Here is a 23,889-nt window from a genome sequence, read left to right as displayed (position 1 = left end):
GCATCTTTAGAACGTTCTCCAACGAAATCCCTACGTCTTGTGTCTCAAGAAGTAGGTGTTTCAAAAGGATCAGCCCACGCGGCAACTAAACTGTTAAAACTGAAACCGTACAGGGTGAGTTTGTACAGGAATTACAGCCAGTTGTGATATGTTTGTATTTTCAACATTATGCGTAGCCCCATCAAACAACATAAATTAAGTGTTCTCCTCCTCTCTAGATATGAGCTGGAAGAGAGGAAATTGATTGTGAACATTTTTCTCTATAACTCTTACAGCCTTACAAAGATTACATAGGATCTAGGATACGTATTGAGATGGTAGGTCTAGTTGTCCAGTAAAGTTGTTCGCAGGTCACAGATGGCGAGAAGCTGGAAGTAAATAGCTGAAAGTGAAAGTTTCATAACAAAGCGATGGCACTTGGCGAATAAATCGTTTAGGCCTATATGATAATGAAAGTTGCATGGGACATATGTCGTCTCTAAATACAGCAGTTGGATTTTTCATTTTGTTGGGCGAAAACTGGTTGCTTCTGGGGAAAGGCAGCAGCCAAAAAAAGTACCTGAATCCTACTATGAAGTCTCATATCGAGATTATTAGAAAACATATTATGGTGGTTAAAATTGGCAGCACAAGTGGAAATCCATTTACATTTACGAACTTTTACTTAAATGTTTGATTTGTACAATGAAGACATTTGATCCTGAAAAGTAAATTTAATTGTAAATATTCTCCTTGCACACACAAATACACACCAGCGAATATTTCTTAATACCGGTACATTAGCAGTTAAGGATATTTGAAGATTGGGTAGAAAAGGGAAGATGTTTTTCTGCCATTTGTTCTGGTTAAAACTAAATTGATTCAGATTAAGGTTTCATTCAGTTGGGTAAAGTGGCTTTAACAGGGTATAACTAGTAAAAGCCAAACTATTGGGAACGAGAAGGTGTAAGAAAGAGCTAATCTGGTATCAAATGTACTTTTTTCTGACAAGCATAGTCTTGTGATAGCATTTAATCGGAATTCTATGCTATGAATTTTTTTCGGAACCAAAGGTATTGTGGGAGGTGAATGAATTCTCTGTATAATAAACCTATTACCTTTGTGCAAAAAAAGTATAAGTATGTTTTTTCTAGAAAAGTGTCTTTACTTGTCTCGTTATCTAATCATTGCTAGATAAGTAATACCAACATTTTTGACATCTTAATACAAGAATTATCATTGAATTTGTAGTGTTTAGTAACATAACTTCTACATCATCTGAGAAGATTATGGGAAGTAAATCAATTAATATGTTGTTCAATTTGAAAGTCTTATTTATCACTGTCGTATCAGGAAAAAGATAAGAAGTTTTAAACGTATTAATGCATTTCATATTTTAAGACATTAAATTATAATTCGACCTAGTTTACATCCCTTTTACATCTGTTTATTTGAGAATAAGCTTTATATAGGTGTGTAATATAATTCCTAGATAGTCTACTCTACATTTTTAGTCAGAGTTGCTTCACTGCTCCTATGTACACATTCATTAAAATACGTACATCTTTGATGCTTTGTAAAGTCCACAATCTGCATTCGAATCTCACCTCCAAAACTAAAGTTTATTAATTACCAATATAGTAACCTTTTTTTTTTGAGGTGAAGTTCTGATGTACTGACTCAGATCACAGAACTCTCACTACAGGTATTTGTTTATAAATATGGAACTAAAATTACGAAGATCGAATCAAATCTCGACTCAGACACGAAAACCTTTGATAGACGGTGTGTGTTCTTAGCATTACAGATGGAGGACATTTTTAGCTACTAGCTTTGATAGACTATGTAACATTATTTATTTTATCTTAAGGAGTAGCTGTTATAAGATCTAAATGAGGAAGAAAGCAATGGTGAATTGCTTAGAAGAGATGTAGATTGGACTTTTTCCATTGTTCGTGATTAGGAAGGAAAACATTGTTTCGAAGATTAATTCTGTAGATAGCAGCCTACAAAACTTTGTGATTTTCTTTTTGATCAACAATGCAAGTCCAATCTACACCTGTTATATGCTGTTAAAGACTAATTTTGCAAATGATTGATAAAATGGCAGACTTACCAGTGTTAATTATATAAGCACGTGTGGCTTACAGCTGTTTCGGTGTATACTGTAAACCATCATCAGGGCCTACTAGATCTTGGTGTCATCTTGATATCACTGCCTGTTGTTGGTGTGTGTAGGCTCTGATATTGGTGTACAGTATACACCGAAACAGCTGTAAGCCACACGTGCTTATATAATTAACACTCGTAAGTCTGCCATTTTATCAATCATTTGTATTTAAGTAAAAATAGTGTACGCAAGATTCAAGATGGACTAATTTTGCACAATTTCTCATTATTTCTACAAGTGGGTCCAACAGTTAAACTGGACATTCCTGTGTACACTAAATTTCTATACCTACTTAATCGTGATCATTTCAGAACTTGATAAGGAAACAGCATTATTAATTTTTTGTATTTTTTTTTTTTTCCTCTCCCTACAGATTAACAGCAAATACAGCGAGGAACTTGCGCAAGAATCTTTGGAATGGATAAAGGCCATCACTCAAGAGGATTTCAGTATCTCTGGCGACATGGACAACTTCTATGAGATTCTCAAGGATGGAACTTTGCTCTGCAGGTTTGTATATGATGTCCGAAGATATAATATATACACATTCCTGTTTGTATAGGCAGGGCGATGTCTGCTATGAAATTAACTGTGAATTCATGCATTGATACAAAATAATAAGCAATAATATTGCAATTTAAGACTATATTATAATTAGGCTATTTGCTAGAGATGGTCCTATTGTAAGATTCAACTTTTATGTCGAGAATTTGGCAAAGTATTAAGAGACATATCTAGTGTAGGAGACTTGTTCAGTACCGGAACCATATTTTAAATAAGAGATGGGAAATGCGCCAAAAGGAATGAAGTCACTGTGCAATTTTCCTTCTTTACTCTGGATGTTTTGATCATATTTGCAGGAGTCCAGACTAATTACATGTTATCTTTTTCTGGAACTGTTTTAAAGTCACCTTCATGATCACAAATATAAACTTAATAATATAAATATCCAAAAGTCCAGGTAATATGTAATAGTTTCACCTATATTATTAGGTTGAATCCCCATTATATTGAAATGGTTAACTTTGAAAGATAGCAATATGTTACATTTAAAATTGTAAGAAACTAATTTACGTTACAATAATTTTGGAATGTGGATTTCAGGCTGGTAAACTGCATCAAACCTGGTTCAGCTAAGAAGATAAATCAAAGCACCATGGCATTCAAGTGCATGGAAAATATCAATGTGTTCCTAGAAGCAGCCAGAGACTTGGGTGTGCCCCCACAGGAGACTTTCCAGACTGTTGATTTGTGGGAGCGACAGAACCTTAACTCAGTCGTCATCTGTCTGCAATCTCTTGGCAGGAAGGTAGGTTTTAATGCTTGGTAGTGTAGGTGTTACGTAAGCAAGACAGCAGTTGCCTTTTAAATGAATACAAAGCTTAAACCTTCTCCATAATATCTGTGGTGAGGGATGTTTATTTTTGCAATTCTAAATTTCTTATTCTAGAGGCAAGGACGAAGGATTTCCAGAGCTTGATTAAGAAGGCTTTTGTTTTGATGCAGTGTTTAAAAATAATATATGAATTGAATTGACTGAATTTTACATACACATTTTGTGTCTGTGATTTTTTTCCTATAATTTTGTATTTTGAGACTCTCAATAGTTTTCAAAATTCTTTTATGTAGGAAACAATTTTGTGTGATGTGTTGAAGTACGCCTCCTGCGCACTGCCTCCTGTCTAGATCTTATAAAGTACGAGGTGTGGTTATGAAGTATCTGGACTGATGCTATAAAAATTACTTGCCAAAAAATTTACTCCACGGAAATGTTGTCTTCTTCAATGTACTCCCCTCTTCGATCCTTGCACCACTTCATGCGGATCTTTCACTCTTGAAATCAGTACTGTTAGGTCCTCATGTGATATGCTGTGCAATAGCTGTGTCGCTTTTGTCTTCACTGCATTTACGGATTCGAACCGGGTCCCTTTTAATGCAGGATTGACCTTGGGGGAGAGAAAGAAGTCACACGGGACTATGTCTAATGAGTACAGCGGATGATCTAACACAGGACCTTGTTCTTTGACAAAACCTCTTGACAGACAGTGCATTGTGGGTGGGCGCATTGTCTTGATAGAGAATCCAGGAGTTTTTTCCCCGCAGTTCAGTTCTTTATCATCTTACTCGCTCACATAGGGTTTTCAGAACCTCTTTGTAGTACACCTGGTTAACAGTCTGTCCTTCAGGTACCTAATCAATGTGAATACCCCTCTGATATCGAAAAACATGATTATCATCGCTTTGAACTTGGACTTGCTCTTCTGTGCCTTCATTTGTCTTGGAGAAGCGGGACTCTTCCAATGCATGGATTGGCATTTCGTTTCTGGATCGTACTGAAACACCCAGTTTCGCCACAAGTAATGACGCGTTCCAAGAGTCTGGGGTAATTTTCAGCGTTGTCAAGGATGTTGGCACAAATGTTCATTCTGGAATCCTTTTGTTCCTGAATGAGAAGTTTTGGGACAACCTTTGCACAGACTCTCCATGTGAAGATTTTCATGTAAAATTTGCCTGGCAGTTTCTTTATCAAGATTTGACATTTCATCAATTGCCCAAATACTCAGGTGACGGATCTTTTCAGACAAGTGCAGCGCAGTCTTCGATGTGCAAGGGCGGCTGGAACATGGATTATCTTGGACATCTTCCCTGCCATCTTTAAATCTTTTGAGCCATTCGAAAACTTGAGTGTGGGATAGGCAATGTTCTCTGTACACTTCTCTCGACAAATTGTACGTTTCCGTAGCAGATTTTCCTAATTTCGTAAGAAATTTGATGTTCATTTGTTCAGTTACAGCGCTTAACATGATTTCGACGTGGAGCAGGTACATGCTCTTCTTTCCACTGCTACAGTCGAACTAACGAGTCTCACGTGATACAACTTGCACAGTATATAGAGGAGAGATCACAGGTCAACGCCCCGCAGTCCACAGTGTTGCCAGATATAAGCAACACGCGCAAAAAAATCAGTCTGGATACTTTATAGCCAAACCTCGTATCTGTGCGACAAAACTTTTTTCTAAGACTGTAGATATCAGCCAGAACCTCAATCAGAGATATCTTTATCTAGTAATGAAACAAAAATCACTCGAACCTTTATATATTCAAGTACTGGTTATCAATGTATTTACTACTTTCAAAACTTCTTTGTGCATTTATTTTCCAGACAGTGCCAGTCTAAGAAATATCAATTTGCATATTTTACAGAAATTTCTTTTGTTTTCCATTTCTAGGCGGGTAATTTTGGCAAGCCCAGCATTGGCCCAAAGGAAGCTGAGAAGAATGTTCGCAACTTTAGTGATGAACAAATGCGTGCTGGCCATGGTGTGATCAGTCTTCAGTACGGCAGCAACAAGGGTGCCACACAGAGTGGCATCAACTTTGGCAATACCAGACATATGTAAATGCCACCATGTCCTAACCATTAGGCAATTGGCTACAACTTTTTCTGCATTGATAACTCGATACAACTGGAGATATCATTTAGTTTTAGCCTTTTTTATAAAAATGTACCATCACTCGATCAGAAAACTGTTACTGAAGTTTGTTCCAGCAAACAAGGTTTTTTTTTATTTATGTAGTTCTAGTGCATTGAAAAGTTCAGCCAATGGTCTGTAAAGCCAGTATGAAACGAAGATACGAATCTGGTGGGAAGGACAGATTGAAGTGGAGTTGGTATTTATAATTAAGAATGCACAAATGTTCTCTTGTGCCAATAAATAAAAGATACTTTAGTGAAGTCAGGAGGAGGAAAAGTACGAATATTTGCAATATTGACACGATATTTAACTAAAATAAGGACAAGTATTTTGTACAAAATCTTTTGCCAGTCCTGACGGAAGGCATTTTTTTCTCCAATAGAAAGCCTATGCCACCCCAATGTCTTCTATTTCTTACAATTCCAGAACATTCCTTAGAAATAGGGTGGAGTTAATTTGTTACTATTTATCTTGGATTTTGAAACAGTGACCAACTTCTGTTGCTATTTTGTCATGTATAGTCTATCGTTGTGTGGTCTCTAGCTATGAAACTAAACACTATTTTTAATTAAAAAACTGTTGAAATTGTAGAGACCTAAGAATGTTGGAAAAACTTATATATACACATATTTTACTATGAATGTAAGTTAAAATAGAGATTTCTTCATATAACTTTCTTTCTTGAACTGTATAATTTATGTCATTGGAAAATAAAATTTAGAACGTTACATTTATTTCCATTTGTTATTTAGATAGCATCTTCCTAAACAGAGTTCACACACACCTTAATCATTGTGTATGAACTTCAGGTATTTTCCTGTGTCTGAAAAGCATCACTTGGGGTTAGGATCTCTCACTCACCACGAAAATACATTAAGCCGCCAAGCTGCTCAAGTCATATATTATACTTCTTGACAACAGTTTACTGTAATTGATTGAGTTTAATTATTGTATGGGACTATGAAGCAGGTAAGGAGGCAATTGTAAACTCCTCTATAGACACCATTACATTATAGGTTTTGACTATGTGAAGAACCGACTTGAGATTTCAAAGGCATGTTGGGTCTGATAAGTATAATATAAGTATCAAATATATATGGGTTTATTACCATCAAATTACTTACCAATAATCATGCTTTAAACCATTAGGGTATTACATGAAATGGTACATAAAAGCTGACAAACGTTTTCGCCACAAATATGGCATCCTCAGGTCACATCGAAACAATAACACATAATGAACACCTAAAATTATCTGGTTTAAGACAATCGTTAAAATGTGTTAAAATTGATATGATTGGCAGTTCAAACATATGCCATTTAAAAGTATATGTGTGACATATCATTTCATGTAATAACCCAATGGTTTAAAGCATGATTATTGATAAGTAATTTGACGATAATAAACCCATATATATTTGATACTTAAAAAAGAAAGCTTGTCATTACATTACATCTTAAAAGATAGTAGTTGCTTGGTATCGTAAATTGGATACTGAGAATATCATCAAAATATAATGTATGGTGATTAATTTTCTGGAACCTAGTAAGCTTTTAGTATCTTTAATAATTGATATTAGAGGAGAAAAATTCACTTCAGCATCAGGGATCGAACCTGGGTCCTTGGTTCTACGTACCAAGCGCTCTCACCATTGAGGTACACCAAAGTAATCTGTACTGTGGAATCCCGGCCACCAAGTCACTCAACTGAGTGCACTCCTGGTATAATGGCAGTTGACTTAAAATGTCAACATACATGCCCAATTTGAAGTCAGGCCACAAAGGGAAAAACATTGGAGGAGAGGGGTTCGATCCAGTGCTGTGGATTGAACTTCGGCGTAGCTCAATGGTGAGAGCACTGGGTACATAGAACCAAGGACCTGGATTTGGTCCCCAGTGCCAAAGCGAATTTTTCTCCTCTAATATTAATTGTTACCATAACAGATGTATTTATTTATTTACTCTGGTGGAGTTACGGCCATCAGTTGATTGATAATAGTTTTGGTTATTTTCCAGGTTTCACAGCCATATAAAAGCACGGATTTGACATTTGTGTTAAAAATTCTCAGTATTTATTGTATAGGCAGCACTCTTCCATATAGGTTTTAGCAGCCCAAAGGCATATCTTGCCTTCTTTATTCTTACTTTCACATCGCTATCTGTACCACCATTCTGGAAGACTATATTGCCTAGATATGAGAATTCCTTCACATTTTCAATTACGCCGCTGCATAGAGTTAGAAGAGTAGGTTGCTTGGCACCTATGCGCAATTCTTTGGTTTTATTAATATTGATTTGAAGACCCACCTTCTGTGCTTCCTTTTCCAATTGTTGCAGTTTGGCTTTCATATCTTTAAAGGAATGAGCTAAGAGACAGATATCATCCGCATAGTCTAGATCTTCTAGTCTACCGGAGAGCCCCCAACGGATACCTCTAGGGGAAACATTCACTCTTCTTATAGTTGCATCTAAGACCAGGTTAAAGAGGAGCGGCAATAACACGCAGCCTTGCCTTACACCTATGCCACCATGAATGATTTCTGCAACCAAAATTATTGTTGGCAAACACAAATGTTATGATTTGATTGGTATATGGGCATTTCAGATTTCCTCTATTAGCCAGTCGCTTAGCTATGTCGCCAACAACTACCACCACCAGCACATTTACCATGAGTTGTGACTGAAAGATGTCGGTTAGCTTCAGTTTGGGAATCTCCACGATAGTACAGGTTGATAAAATTCTTCATATTTTGATACTGTGCTGCTGCTCAATCAAAAATTAAAACATTTTACTAGGTTATTTTTATCAAATTTTTTGGTTAAGAAGTCAATCAAGTAGGACTGGAACAGATGCACAGCAAGTGTCATGTGTGAGGCTTTTTGAAAATTTGACAAGACGTCTCTCTCTTTTTCTCTCTCTGTCTCTCTCTCTCTCACTCACACCTTCCTTGTAATAAACTAAAAGAGATGAATCGTTGCTTGTGTTTTGGTTCAGTGGTGTCCTTGTACTTCGTCCTATACAACAAACGTATAGTTTCCTGCAAAATCGCATCACCAAGAACTCACCTTCCTTAAATTCTGTTTTCAAGCTTTTTTGGAAGATTAATTATTGACTGGTTACGAAGGAATATCTTTCATTGATTTCAATTTGTCAAAACAAAAAACAACAAAATCCTCGCGAAAAAAGTTGTAACATTTTAACATGACTGGTTTATTCTGATGTCACTTGTAATAGGCTACTATGGAAACAGAAGTGTAAGTTGAACTTCGTGCCTTGTAGTTTTCCATGTGGTTCATCTCACTCCATTATTTAATTGTTATATAGGGTGTACTCTTACTCATTGTGCTTGTGGTAGTATTTATTTAATCCTTGCATCTATCCTAACCTAAACTAAAAATTACCAAGAATAAATACATTTCACGCAAACCAAGGGATTTCATAAATCCCGTCATTTTCTTTTATAGGTGTACTCTTACTCATTGTGCTTGTGGTAGTATTTATTTAATCCTTGCATCTATCCTAACCTAACCTAAACTAAAAATTACCAAGAATAAATACATTTCACGCAAACCAAGGGATTTCATAAACCCCGTCATTTTCTTTTAGAAAGTCTGAAGACTTAAGATGGATCTTCAGTTTCATCAACAGCAGAGATACTGTTACCTTCTTATGAACGGCAAAGAGAGAAATTCAGCCCTAGTAATCTCGTAAGTCAGTGGTTCCCAAACTTTTTTTCATAGACGACACACTTTACTGAATCCCCACGATATCGCGACAAACTTATTTGATTTTATTAATAATATAATAATAACTAGTACATTTCTTCTGGAGAAAAAATTGGTGGAACTATGTAGAATATTTTATAGTGAACGGGGAGATGATTACTGTTCACTGCACGGGAATTTCGTAGTTTTTTAACCTCCTTTTCGTCCAACTAAGACTTTCAAGGTCTAAGTCGTTCCAGCACGTTCTGCCAGAAAAAAAGTATTGATAACAACTTCTGTGTAGTATTGTAGATAGGTCGATGTTAACACGCAGTCGAAAATTCTGAACAAGCAGTAACTTGAGTGGCATTAGAAAAAAAAACAAAGGTATGTGTCAAAAATCCCAACCTATCTATGCTGGATATCGGATCAAAGATTATCATTTTTGAAATCTCTTCTATTTAAATTAATGTGAAGTCTGCGCTTGGTGGGTTGCACAGAGTTTCTCTATACATGGCCTTATGGTTGAAAAACTGAACTGAGCATTGTTGCAGGTGTTCACGTTTCATTGGTAAAGTCTGTCTCAAAATAAAATGTACCATATCAGAGACTTCGTTGCAAATAAAAAATGCGTTGTAAAGAGACATTCTGATGACATAAAATTTATTTTTAAAATCCAAAATTTCACGACACACTCCATGGATCTGCGCAACACACCGATTGGGAACCCCTGCCATAAGTTACGTGACTGTTTGAGTGCTGCATATAATTTCATCATGCAGTTTATATCATGCTCATTGACTGACAAAGCCCACTAAGTGACTGCCTTTTCTAAATAGTAGTTCTCTGTTTCATAAACATCAAAAGATAACAGACAGTGTTCTGACTTACAACTTCAAATAAAATTTAATTCAGTTAACTTTAACTTAACATGATCATGTTATCTGGAACTGTGGAGGGAGTAAGAATATGGAGTTGGCGCTGTTGGTGAATGAGGATGAGGGGAAGCATGCCAAGTGACAGAAGGGGGGAAGAGATGCGCGAGCACAGACTATACGCCGCTTTGCTACGTGATTGAATACAGAGAAATTGTTAAAAAAGGGAAATAAGGTTTTAACAATACACAAACTATTTAATAAAATACAGTGAAAGAAACTAAAATATATTAGAACATTTAAGAGAAATAGTAAATTAAGTATATCATTTCTGTATTGAAAAATTATAAGCATATGAAACCATTAGAACAATAATTGTAATAGTTCGACAACAATGCATTTGTATTAGCAGTCTGCACCTGCAGCTACGTGGATTGGGAAGATAGAAGCAAATGATGTGCTGACTCTACTTTCATCACTCTAAGCAGGCCAACAGACCTCTAAGTTCTCCCTGTCCAATCACATGTTTTCCGACAGTCAGAGTTTAAATATGGTACTGTATGTTAGACAAACAAGCTGCTTAGTCTTTAAGTTTTCCTGCGTCAATCACATGTTTTCTCACAATCAAAATTTAATTATTGTATGATGCTAGCAATTTCTTTTCATCTCGACTGTCGCCCATGATGCTGATTAGAGGACTGCATGGGCCGAAATTCTTAGGTCCAATCTGAAGCCGACCCAAAATCCGAGATTAGTTTATAATTATCACCCGATCCTGACCTGAAGCCTGAAGACTATCAGATAAAGCAGAGGCCAGAGACTACAGGGATCAAGAACAGCTGCAAAAGATATTACTCAGTAGGAGCAGGAGAAAGAGTATCTAAGAACAAAAATCAATGCTCTGTGTCTATGACAATGTAGAGACGAGACAAATGCCATTACGAAATAGGAAGTCGAACAAACAATGGGTGAAGTGATTAAAAATGAGTCTTACTCTAAAGGGGCACCTAGCGGGCACCTGAGTGTTTGGTTTTGAGATGATAAAAAGCTGAAGCTGATAGAAGACTTGCCTGTCTGTGAAGAGGGAGAGACTTGAGTGGACACTCACCTGAGATAAGGCAATCAAAACTTAAACTTGTGTCGTTTGGCATTTTTAATTGAGGCCATCAGAACCATAATTATCTAAGTAGCATGGGAGATGTTCTGAGATATTTAACTTTGAAAGTTGAGAGATAGCATACCTTCAGTTCATGTAGTAAACTTTTTGCCCAACATAACGGAAGTAGGTGATTAAGCTCGTGTATAGCATTGTGTCCCTCAGTAGATACAACATTTAGGTACATGCCAATGCACTTTTCTCATTTTTCGTAAATTTGTTACTGTATGACTGTGGATCTAATAGTCACAACTCTGACGAAAGTATTGCCTAGCAATGGCGGCTGATAGGTTAAGGCAAGTGAGGTCGGGACTCAGTCACTTGCCTTCGTTAAACTCAAAATTTTGTGTTTTTTAGTTGTATATAACATATTATATTAGTCAAATGAAGCATATAGAGTTGTAGAAGTAGAAAACTTTGTGATGTATATAGACTTGTCTTGCAGTAAAATTTGTTCCTGAAGCCCGAAACGTTTTGTTCGAATCTCACTATTGCATTTTGTATGTTTCCACGAATTTTGAGACTGCACTTGGGAAGCTGAAACAGGCACATTTCTTGTGGTCTAGCAGGTATTCGCCCACCCATCAGCCTTTACTTCTCCCATTCAGAACCTGGTGTTTTGTCAATTCCAGTCTCATGTGAGATGAGAATAAGAGTAATCGTCATTTGGTTACGTGTTTCGGGAAAATAGAAATCGAAAGAGATACGAGAAATACTGATAATTGTAATAAATTAATTGTTAGAGTATTCTTTTTGAGAGAAAACAATATTGAAAGAAGGTAAGTTTTAAATTAAGACTTACCTATGCCATCACTGACAATTTTTCATTCATTCATTCATTTATTTCGTTCCATAGATCTTACATGAGCAATGAAGCTTTAAGATGTGGAACAAGTCAAAATTTTACAATATTACAATTATAATTTTTACAAATTTTTACAGTTTTACTATTTAGTAATTTTCTACAATTTTTACAATTTTGTGCAATTTTTTACAATATTTTGGCGAGATGTAGCGAGATGAGGTGAAGTCTGAGGATTCACCAAAATAGTACCCGGCATTTGTCTTTTGGTTGGGGAAACCTCGGAAAAACCCAACCAGGTAATCAAATCAAAGGGGTTGATGCCGAGGACTCGCCATAGACCATCCGGCTTCATTCCCACGGCTGTGGAAAACCTCGGAAGAAACCAAAGACCAAATTTCAGAAAGATAATCTTAAAACGCGCGCTTTCAATGCATCCTGATGCGAGCAACATAAATGGATCTTCGGTAATGTGGTGCGAAATAAACTTTTCTGTTGATTGTGCTTGTTGCTGTAAAATGAAAAAAAAAAAAAAAAAAAAAAGAGAGAGAGAGAGAAAACTGTGGGGCCTACTGACAGCTTCAGTGGTTTGAAAAATATTTCCAGGAATTTCAACACGTGCTTCTTCATCTGAGCATAATATGCATTGCTTTATAAAAATTAAACAGTTACTGAAACAAACTCACAGCATAGCAACTTATTTGGTGAGTGACATAATGGTGATAATAATAAGATAGTAATAATGTCAATCATAAACTATCATCAATAAACATTTTGTATGGAAGACAACCTACTTAAACTAGTTACATGAGGCCTCACCGAGGATTTCGGTCACCAGCCGCTACTGTTTTCTACTCTGGGCTTTTAAACCTTCAGTCTTCATAATGTAAGACAAGAGTTTAGAAGTACAATCTGGTTTCCAGGATTTACTAGGTGATTTTCCTATTATTTTAAATGTAAGTAAATCACAGGTTCCTGAACATAAGAGATTAAAGACAAAAGCATATAACGCATTGAAAATTGAATTCAAGAACAGCTCAGCATCACATTGAAGAACTACAAAAATATAAAAGCCATATAAAATTAAAAAATACGCTTAAACGAACAGGAATAATTCCTTCAAAGAATGTGAAAAAGTAGGTTGACTTTAAGGATGGGGAAACTAAATTTCATCATATTTATTTCACTGATCCAAATAATTGTCTCATGCCGTAGCACTGCTGTCTAAGGCATCCCGCCTAGGACTCGCGTTATGGAATGCGTGCTGGTTTGTGTCCACATGGGGGAATAAATTTTCTTATGAAATTTTGGCTGGTGTATGGGACCAGTGCCCACCCAGCATCATGATGCACTTGGGGAGCTACGAAAGGTAGCGGAAATCCAGTTTTGCAAACTAGCTATAATGCCTGAGGGGATCTTCGTGCTAATCACACGATACCTCCATTCTGGTTGGATGATCGTCCACCTCTGCTTCGGCATGTGGACGTGAGACCAACAGCCAGCTAGTCGGTCTTGGCTGTAATGCCATGAATTTTTATTTTGGATGGATCCAAATAATTACTCTCCACTCGTATTGTATAGTTGGAAACTACAGTGAGTTCAAGCAAATGTTTCTGGTGTTTTTGTCAGCCGACCAGCAGCAGGTTCCCTCCGCTACCACATCTCTTTGCTTCCTTCAACTCACGGAGAAGGCCAAACAGTACAGTTTTTTTTATATAATTTCTGTCTTAAATAATTTAAAGGCGAATTTGGTTTCCAAGAATGATGATTGCTTCATAACGTTAGCTGTTAGAAGAATATTTCTTAGTAAATCGGAAAAGGAGGATTTTTCATCAGAGGTTTAAAAATTTAAACAGTACCGGTACATCCATTAATTTCTATTAAACTGCAACTAAATGTTTAAATAAATGGATTGTACTCCTTGAGAATTTTTAAGCCTACAGTTTGGTAACACAAGGAATATCCCACTGGAAGGAAATACAAGACTCAAGATTATATTTGGGAAGTGGCTCCTCCATTAATAATTAATAGATGATATCGAACCAATATTAGAATATACAGAACACAGAGAAAAATGGATAAACCATGTCAACAGGACGAATAACAACAGAACTACAAAAATGATGCTGTTACAGACTGCCAGGGAAAAGATCAATAGGACATCCTGCAAAAAGATGGTTCGAGTCCGTAACAGGCACATGGCCTAATACATGTTTGGAAGATTATGGTGACTAGTATGGTATGTGTATATTTAGCATGAATAGTTTTTGGAAAAGTGACACGAATGCTCTTTCAGGACAAACTTTGAAAGCTATGTTTAATTAATACGGTGTACTTTTTTCACATCTGTGTCAACTTTTAGAAAATGCTGTATAATAAAAAGGATGTATTAAAGAAGATCCATTCATTTGCAAAGTGTTAATGAATGCTGTTCTAATTCTAAAGGACTACTTGGTTGGAGTACAATATATTCTGTAAGTTGTTTACACAGTATTTACTTATTTACTTTTAATCAAATATTTATTAGGTCTACGAAATAGTCTTAATTTTAAAATGTGTACATTTGCTGTCCCTTTTTGTCTTAAAAATCTGATCACCTCAGTTAAATTATATTAAATTTAATTTCAAATAAAAAAGTGACATGGAATTCTAGAATTCTTGTAGCCCTAATTGTGTGTTCTCAGTTGGGACTTAATACTTTGATAATAAATTACTAAACAATAAGAAACTAAACCATAACCATCCTAACCTAATAAAATTCTAATTTAATTAGAACTAATCATTAAAATATTATTGATATAAGAAATATGTTGTTGTTGTTGTTGTTGTTAAAATGCCTAGACATTTGGCAACGAAGCCATTAGTCCTATATAACAAATATAAGAACCAATAAAATAAAACGATTAATATTTATATCTCCTTATATGTGTACAGAGAGGTCAGATGAGGTTTGGATAGGTCCCAGTGTTACAGTACCATATGTAGTATGCACAGTAACAATAAAATTAAATATATGGTAATGGCTTGGAAGCTGTGATATGGCCCATTGCCTTAGCAATTATTCCTGGACCTATTGTGACAATGGCACAGTTAATCGGGAGAATTAATCAACATGATACATTAAAACTGCCAGGCTAACATCAAAAAAACTTTCAGATTTCCCACTTATCACTGTAGCATATATAAGAGGAAGAGAGTCAGCGGATGACCACATCCTGCACAAACAAGAAGCACTGAAAACAATCAACTCTTACACATACCTCGGCCTGACTCTACAGACAACAATGAAATCATTTTGAATAAATGTTAGTGACAGAACAACGGCAACAATAAAAACTATGTACGACATAAGATCATTGACCACACTATCTCCAAACATGGCAATGGCTCTGTTTGGTGCAAAATATTGCCAACACTAACATACGGCGTCGAACTAATATGAGACAGACTCACAGTAAGAGACCTAAGATCAATGGAAAATGTGAAGGCCCGCTTCCTCAAAGCTGTCCTCGGCCTCTCCAAATAAACGTCCTCGAGACTGTGCAACAAACTGGCAAAGGAACCCTTCCTCATGGAGGAGCTACATATAAAGCTGCACTTCCTATCTGCAAACAACTGGTCAACAACACTAGAAGAAAGAAAACAAAAGAGGAAGGAAATATGGCCACAATTCTACTCAACAGAAGCCATGCTGAACAGGACTTGGACAGACGCCAACCAAGAACTACGGCACTTCACAATATCGCTGGCAGCACACACCTACGGAAACATACACCTGCGAACTGTGTAAACAGGCCTGCGAGAGATACTACGTCATTACCTGCAAAAAACGAGGAAAACCAAAACTCGAGTGCTGTGAATTGAAGTGAACCATTGCGATTCAAGTCAGAAACCTGCGCAATTTGCGCGCATTTCGCTTTTATTATATACCTATAAGAATAACATTCCTATCTGTTTAACAGTTGAAATGCTGCATTGTTACGATACAATAACTTTTAAAAAATTAGTAAATAAAGTTATTAATCATATGATGACAGTAGTTTTTATCTCATTGCAGTTACTAATCTCACATTAACATTGCCTTCCTTCCTTCCTTAATTATACATTTCTATTCTTCTACTTAAAATTAATTTACAATATGTAGACCTACCAGCAAAAAGGTTAAATTATTATGTTAAGGCCTAGTGTAAATGACTACTTATACACTATACTGCCATTTCTACATGGACTATATTCATAATTTAAGCGAGATAGGTTAATGTAAACATTTCAATTGCAAAAACCACTGTAAATAGAAGAAAGATTTGATGCAGAATCCCTTAAAGGTACGCAAATCTGTAAAAGTTCAATTAAATTGCATACCGATACTCATTTTTATGAAGATATGAGTATTAAGAAACCTTGGGTTATAGGGAAAATATTGCAGAAGATGAAGGAAAGGAGAAAAGTGAAAAATATCAACACAGAAGAAGGTAGAAGAAACTACAGGAAACTTAACGACGAACTAAAAAGAGAAGCTGATAAGACGAAGGAAGACTGGATGAAAGAGAAATGTAAAGAAATAGAGGATCTAGAGAGAAAAGGAAGATATGATTTAATGTACTTGATAGACGAAATTGTCAGTGAAATAACAGACAAACAAGGAATATAGGACAGATGGACGAAAATTATAGACGTTCTATATGAAACGGAATCGTCCAGTTGATTTAGCTATAGAAGATGATGCAGCCATATCAGAAGACGAAAAAGAATTTTCTATTCTAAGTGAAGAAGTTGAGCTAACACTTAGGGAAACGAAAAATGGGAAAGCTACAGGAGTTTATGGAATCCCCATTGAATTAGTGAAACACTTGGGTGAAGACAAAAGGAAATTTTATCATTATGCAATTAAATACAGTAAGTTAAGGCTATATGAGAAAGGTGAATGGTCTGAAGATTTCACGGAGACAGTGTTGCTGCCAATACCGAAGAAAAATAATACCAAGAAATGTAATGAGTTCAGAGCTATCAGTCTGATATCGCACTTGGCAAAGATTCTCCTGTGAATATTACTGAATCAAATTTTTTTTTCTAAGATGGAAGGAGAGTTGGAAGAAGAGCAATTGGCTTCAGGAAGGGAAAAGATATGAAAGAGAAACTGGACTGCTGCGAACAATAGGCGAAAAATAAAAATAAAGAAGTGCATGTAGTATTTGTGGACCTGGGAAAGACTTTTGACAGAATGGGGTGGAATAAAGTTATGGGATCCTAAAGAGAATAGGTGTGGATTGGAAAGAGAGAAGGTTTTTGAGTATAGTTATGTTTGTATGAAACAATGAGTCAAGTTAGGACAGGAGGAGAAATATCAGAAGGAAGTCGAATAGGGAGAGGAGTACAAGAAGAATGCTCTTTATCACCTACCTTGTTCAACATCTAATGGTACTTGGAAGATTTAGTGAAGAACTGCTTTCAGGAGTGATAATGGGAAAAAGAAGAATAAAGTGCATAAGATTTGCTGATGATATGGCGTTGTTAGCAATGGGGATATGGTACTAAGGGATATGCTACTGGAAATAAAAGATAGTTGTAAAGCACTGGCTAATAAGAAATTGCTTCTGAAGGGTGCACTTGAAGGAATGGTGAACGGAAGAAAAGTTCGGGACAGGAGAAGATATCAGATGACAGACAACATTAAGGTATATATGGTTCGTATATGGAGGCCAAAAGGAAGGCGAAAAATAACAAAGATTGGAGAATGCAGTGAAAGCTCTGCACTTGAACAGAAAATTATATATGTTATACGTCAGGGCTATTTGGTAAATTATGATATTTTTTGCGAAACAATGGGTTCATTATGTTACCACGGCCGTGATATTACATACTACACAATGCAAAATTATGGTACGAATAGCAACGCTGATGATTCTTGACCAATTTAAAGGTTAGGGGAAATTTGCGCTTTGAAGGGAATTTAAAGTGAACGAAAAGAGAAATTTTTACAAACTTACCATAGTTACCATCACTGCATCATAGAGGGTGTTTGTTTTTGTTTACGAAAATCGTTCATAATATTGAAACCACATTGAAACAAAGTAAATTTGTCTGATACTGGCAGGTGTCCGAGTTTTTATAACATTTTATCAATAGGCCTACTAATGTCGGGTAAATTGGGTAAAAAGTGTGCTGTGTATGGATGCGCTAATTATGAATGGCAAAAGAATTCAAGGTCTTTCTTCAGATTTCCTAAGGATAAAAAGTTGTAAGTAGTTCGACAAAATTTATGCCAGGCTTTGCAATTCTGATATATCAAAGGTATATATTGACATTTAGTGAGGTACCATTATGTAGACAGCCGAAGTTAAATACGGGTAAGCACAATAGTGATACAGTGGTGTAGTTGTGTCAGTAATAATGAGAAGGTTAGAAAGGGTTTGATGAGAGTTGGGTAAGTGACAGGTCGAGGTCTGTGACAGGAGTCCCGAGATTTGTGATAGCTCCGAGGTCAGTGACAGCATTGATTTCATGTCATGTTTCCTTTGCCGCGATGGTGCTTACGCCTGAATAAGCTTTACCTAGATCTAGATACTGTTGACAAGCATTAATATGAAATATTAGAGGGAATGGATGAGCTTGAGTGAGTATGATGCAGCAGGAACAGCTTTGCAAATAGAATGAGATTTAACAAGCTGATAGGCCTACCAGTATACATTTTTTTACTTGGTAAAACTAATGAACATGCCGGTAATTTGGTGGAAAACGTTGGCCAATATGTTGGACGTCATCGAGAATCAGTAACAGGTTTGGTTTGATTTGATTTGTTCAGGCTTTTGATATGCCTACCAGAAAACATATATGCAAGGCATATAAAAAACCTGAACAAGCCAAACCTAACCTGTCACTGATCCTCAGAGATGTCATTGATACTCGCCACTATTGACCAACGTTTTCTACAGAATTACCAAAATGTCTTTTTGTTGAGTCAGAGGGATGTTACACTAGCTTGGATTATTCAACAGCTATTCACGTGTTGTGCTGGTATTGCATTTAACTTTACTTAAAAAATGTATCGAACTTAAATTCTTCTCTGTTATGGTATTACTGTAAGACTGCTTTGTCTGTTTGTGATATCCAGAAGTAGAGCAAGACATAACATCCTTCTAGTTGAAGACTGAATTGTTTTATTTGGGTAATTGTAGCCCGTTATGACAGCTTCTTTTGCTTTTTTCTTTAAAAAATTGGGTAATTATGCACAACAACTACAGAACGATTTAAAATTTTCTTTTTTCCCAAAACCCTACATCTTTACTCCCTTTTTCAAAAGAACTTAAAAACAGAAGTAGGAAAACAACGTAAATCGCAATAACCCAATATAATTTTTTTTTATCTAAACCCGTAATTTTTCAACTCTTTTTCAAAAAGCCAAACATAAGTAGCAATAACCTAAACTAACCTAACCAAAATATCCACACAGAGACAATCAATTTCACAAATGCATCAGTCCATGTCAAACATGATCAACCTTACCTTAATGGGCGCGCTTCCGAACAGGGGCAGTCGTATTTCCCTAAGGTTAGAGCCCAGTTTAGGTGTATGTATTAATCGAAAATTACGGGCTAGAAAATATTGAGAATAGGACCCATGTTTATATGACATTTTTTTCGATTAATACACACACACCTAAACTGGGCTCTAACCTTAGGGGATATGCCACTGCCCCTATTCGGAAGCGCGCCCCCAATTAAGAACACACAACGCTTTAGCCAATCAAATCACAATACATTAAACGTTATGCACTCAAGAACATAGTCTTCTAAACACGAGAAAAAAAAACAAGTTCCAATTATTCTTAATATTGAAAAAAATCTACTCAACCTCAACCGTAACTGACCTACACATAATTTACACGTACTAATCAACGAAATTCAATACTGAACAGTACCAAACCACCAAAAATAACAAAATTGCTTCTGTAGTTGTTCTGCATAATTACCAAAACTTGTCATTTTTCATGGTTTTTCAGAAACGAAAATTACTGAAAAATGGCGAAAAACATAGTTTAAATTTTTAAAAACCTCATGAAATATTACTAACTCCAAATTTGAAAAATGACTAAAGTGGTTAATTTTTAAGCAAAAAAATTACAAAATAAATCCAGTTTTATGTTCATCTGTGTAAGCAAGTTTTAATCTTGGTTGAGTGTAAGAGAAGGCCTTACGACCTTAACTCTGCCAGGTTAAATAAAGCCATTATTATTATTATTATTATTATTATTATTATTATTATTATTATTATTATTATTACTACTACTTTTCACAAATTTAGCACAAAATTATACTTATATCAGTGTAGCTATCTACCAAAAGCATATAGCCTATGTAAGGCATACTACCAAACTACCAAAACTTCTGTGGCTTTGACGTAGAAAATCGAGCGCTAGTGCAGTACTTATCACCTACCAGCTGGAACGTGGGAGTGCCAAGGTACTTGGAACTGGAGTGCGATTCTTATGAGTACATCATTTACTGTGTCGCCACATCTGATGAAATCATCATTAAGGATGGTGAAAATTACGTTATGTCGACCACTAATCGAGAATAGGTGACAACAATGGAGACACTGGACAGAAATTCAACAAGCTGATAATGACGAGTTGGGACTTACCAGTTGGGTGAAAGGTCGGCTAGTCGATCTGCAGTAGTGGTTCGCATATTTTCTGCGTTGTCAGGAGTTTTAGCACATCAGTAAAAGCTTGAACAAACCAAACCTGTCACTGATCCTCGAGCTTACAAAAACTCGCAGTCTACTGTAACTATCAACCAAAACGTACACGAAAGGCATATCAAAAGCCTGACCAAACCAAATCTAACCTGTTACTCATCCCGAACCTTACAAAAATTTGCTATCTACTGTATCTACTTACCTCCAAAAAAACGTACATGTAAGACATGCCAAAAGTCTCTACAAACCTAATTTAACCTGTCACAGATCCTCAACCTTACAAAAACTTGCTTAGTCCAAGTTTCACAATATGGACACAAACATTTTTGGGATAGTATGCGGTGTCTTTAAGAGAAAAAAATAGCAGTTCTTCAGTATTCAACAGTGGCCCCTTTGAAAATCCCAAAACCATCCATTTTTTATTAATAACAAGTTCACAAACCTAACTTTAAAATTGATGTCCATGACCAATTGGACATCGAAAAATAGACTGAGAAGAAGCAGGACCATCCATTGACAAGCGTCACACAAACCATGGATGGTATATTACCTTCCATTTATTCTACCACAAAACAGGTAAAATCACAAAAATCAAATAAACACAAAATTAGACTTTTTATTGCTTGATCACCACTTCTTAACAATTTTAACATATACCGGGTGTTTCAGACCACCCATATCAGCCTTTTTTCTCGAAAACTATATGATACTGGTTGTTTATAAAAAATTTGATAACCGAATCCTATGTAAAGAATCGATTTGTGGTAGTACAATTTCCCTTAACAAACCGGAAGTAGGACTACCTGTGGTCAATGTCGAAATTTCAAATGAGAACATGGGTCATTGAAGGTACCATTGGAAACTACTTTTAAAAAGAAACAACTTTTCCTGGAACTTCTTTTACTCATAAAGCAACAAAAATGGTATCTTCTGACCTACGTACACTTTTCATAATAAGTGTTCAAAATGTACGCCACCCTGTGCTAAACAAATGTTCTGGTCGCCTTCTAATATCCATGATTGCACTTCAGCACAGCTGAGAGACCCACAGGCTTCTCTAATTCTTTGTTTCATGTCTTCTCTAGTTGTTGGATGCACCTGGTAGATCATGTCTTTAATTCCAAAAGAAAATTTATTAAGAAAATTGTTACTGTTTTTATTGTACCAGCCACTTGCTTACACCTTCAGACATTGTTAATAATAAATCTGCTTCTCTAATTCTAACAGAATCATAGAAATTTAACTTCGAACTACTCAATGTGAAAAGTCTCATCTGTGCAAGTCACTTCCATTAGGCTGTAATTTAATATTGTGACTCACGTTTTGATATTTATTTTATTTTTAAAAATTTCAAATGGTGTTAAATCATGAAAAACTGTACCTCATTCATATGTTGTGATACTCAACATATAAAGTCTTTATGGAATTTTTAATTGTATACAGCATCTAAGTATCATGTCTGTTACTTTGGAATGACTGTGGAGAGTAAGATAGTGTAGAAGGATAAAACTTAAGTAATAACATTAATAAAAGGAATGTGTCTACAAATGTATCAGTGGATGTCCACAAATGGTGTTAAGGTTGTCCACAAATGGAAAAAGCTGCTGCTCCCTACAAGAAGATGATTTTCTTTTTGTGTTATGTCTTTTCTGCAGTATGAAAATTCTCTTGTATTCAGTAATACACATCCTTCCTCTTGCATATTGGAGATTAAATATATAGGCTATTCAATAACGAATGATCATGACTTTTGTTACTCTCACTGTTTTGAATTTAAAATTTGAATTTTTTGTTATATTGTTAATATAATGCTTCATCTATTACCTAATGCTATCGTTCACTTTATTTCCATTTTCAACCTTCGACATATGATCAAGCTGAGACAGATTTAGTTTCACTTACGACACATTGGAGTTGATGCGTGAAGAACAATATGCTGCTCTGAAATTTTGCTTGTATCTTAAAAAGTGGACTGAGGCATATGAAATGTTACAGAAGATTTGTGGGGAATCTCTTCTACCCTATAGTACTGCACCTAGATGTTCTCAAAGACGAGAAAGCAATTGCCGTAAAGACATAAAGATACTAGTCTTGGGGCTCAACCACAGCTCATACCGACGTAAATATTAACAATGCTGCTGCAATTGTGTAATCGTGAGGGAAGGTACATAAATAACATTAAGAAAGCTGTTGGAGATCCTTGAACACTTATACTTTGCTTCAGGTGCCACTTATACTTTGGCAACAGAAACATTGTATATGACTTGTTAGTGCACTGTGGGTTCCAAGACTATTTAATTCAAACAACTGTAGATTTGCATACAAATTTATGTAGAACTCAAAAAGACGTTGGGGGAAGAAGGTGATTTTTTTATTTTTCGAAGATCATAACTGGAGATGATACTTGGCTGCATCATTTTGACCCAGAGAGCAAGTAACAGAGCTATATTTGGAAATTTTCAACATCACCAATACCATTGACTTTCAAGGAATGATTTAGCTGTATATTTACCAGCACCCACAATTGTGACAGGACAATACCACAAAAAATATACCGAGGATCTTAAATGATTATGTCAGGCAAAATTGATCACATCTCAATGCAACAGAATGATGCTGCACCATGATAATTCATGTCCCCACATTACAAATGCATTTATGGAATATTTCGCCAAAAGAAACGTGAAATGTGTTCCTTAACCACGGTACAGTTCGGATTTGGCACAAGATGATTTTTTTTTTTAAAGTTGAAATACCTTCGTGAGATGCACTTTCAGTCTTTGGGATAGGTGGTAAAGACTATGGAGGCAATTCTGAAGGACTTATAAAAATGATTTCCAGCACATCTTTGAAGACTAACAGAAAGGCTGGGACAAGTGTGTTGCCACTTTGAAAAAGATCATCAAAATTTGGAGTACAAATAAAGGTATGACGTCACATAATCATGTTCATTCATTATTGAACAGCTCTGGTGCATTATAACGAAGGACAGTGTAATTTAGAAAATGAACATTTTCATTAAAATACCT

The 23,889-nt window shown here is 35.8% G+C and overlaps 2 protein-coding genes across 11 annotated transcripts in view; both read left to right on the top strand.

Annotated features, from left to right (window-relative positions):
• The window catches only part of Chd64 (calponin 3), a 100,561-nt gene extending 94,202 nt beyond the window's left edge, over positions 1–6,359 (top strand). For both annotated transcript variants that reach the window (XM_069834604.1, XM_069834603.1), the window contains exons 2-4: positions 2,523–2,659; positions 3,254–3,458; positions 5,380–6,359. In XM_069834604.1, the coding sequence (XP_069690705.1) occupies positions 2,523–2,659; positions 3,254–3,458; positions 5,380–5,550 (513 nt within the window). In that variant the 3' untranslated portion in view covers positions 5,551–6,359. The remainder of the gene's footprint in view (positions 1–2,522; positions 2,660–3,253; positions 3,459–5,379) is intronic.
• An 11,811-nt stretch (positions 6,360–18,170) lies between these two features.
• Positions 18,171–23,889, top strand: part of LOC138705879 (uncharacterized) — a 30,862-nt gene continuing 25,143 nt past the window's right edge. For 6 of the 9 annotated variants that reach the window (XM_069834596.1, XM_069834601.1, XM_069834593.1 and 3 more), the window contains exon 1: positions 18,171–18,401. In XM_069834596.1, the coding sequence (XP_069690697.1) occupies positions 18,298–18,401 (104 nt within the window). In that variant the 5' untranslated portion in view covers positions 18,171–18,297. Of the gene's footprint in view, positions 18,511–20,480; positions 21,437–22,682; positions 23,787–23,889 lie in introns of those variants that run through there. The other 3 variants (XM_069834600.1, XM_069834598.1, XM_069834599.1) reach the window with 3 other exon arrangements.

This window comes from Periplaneta americana, chromosome 9 (assembly GCF_040183065.1).
Source record: "Periplaneta americana isolate PAMFEO1 chromosome 9, P.americana_PAMFEO1_priV1, whole genome shotgun sequence".
Classification (NCBI taxonomy): domain Eukaryota; kingdom Metazoa; phylum Arthropoda; class Insecta; order Blattodea; family Blattidae; genus Periplaneta; species Periplaneta americana.
Note: the sequence above shows the minus strand (reverse complement) of the source record. Positions and strands in the feature narration are given on the sequence as shown.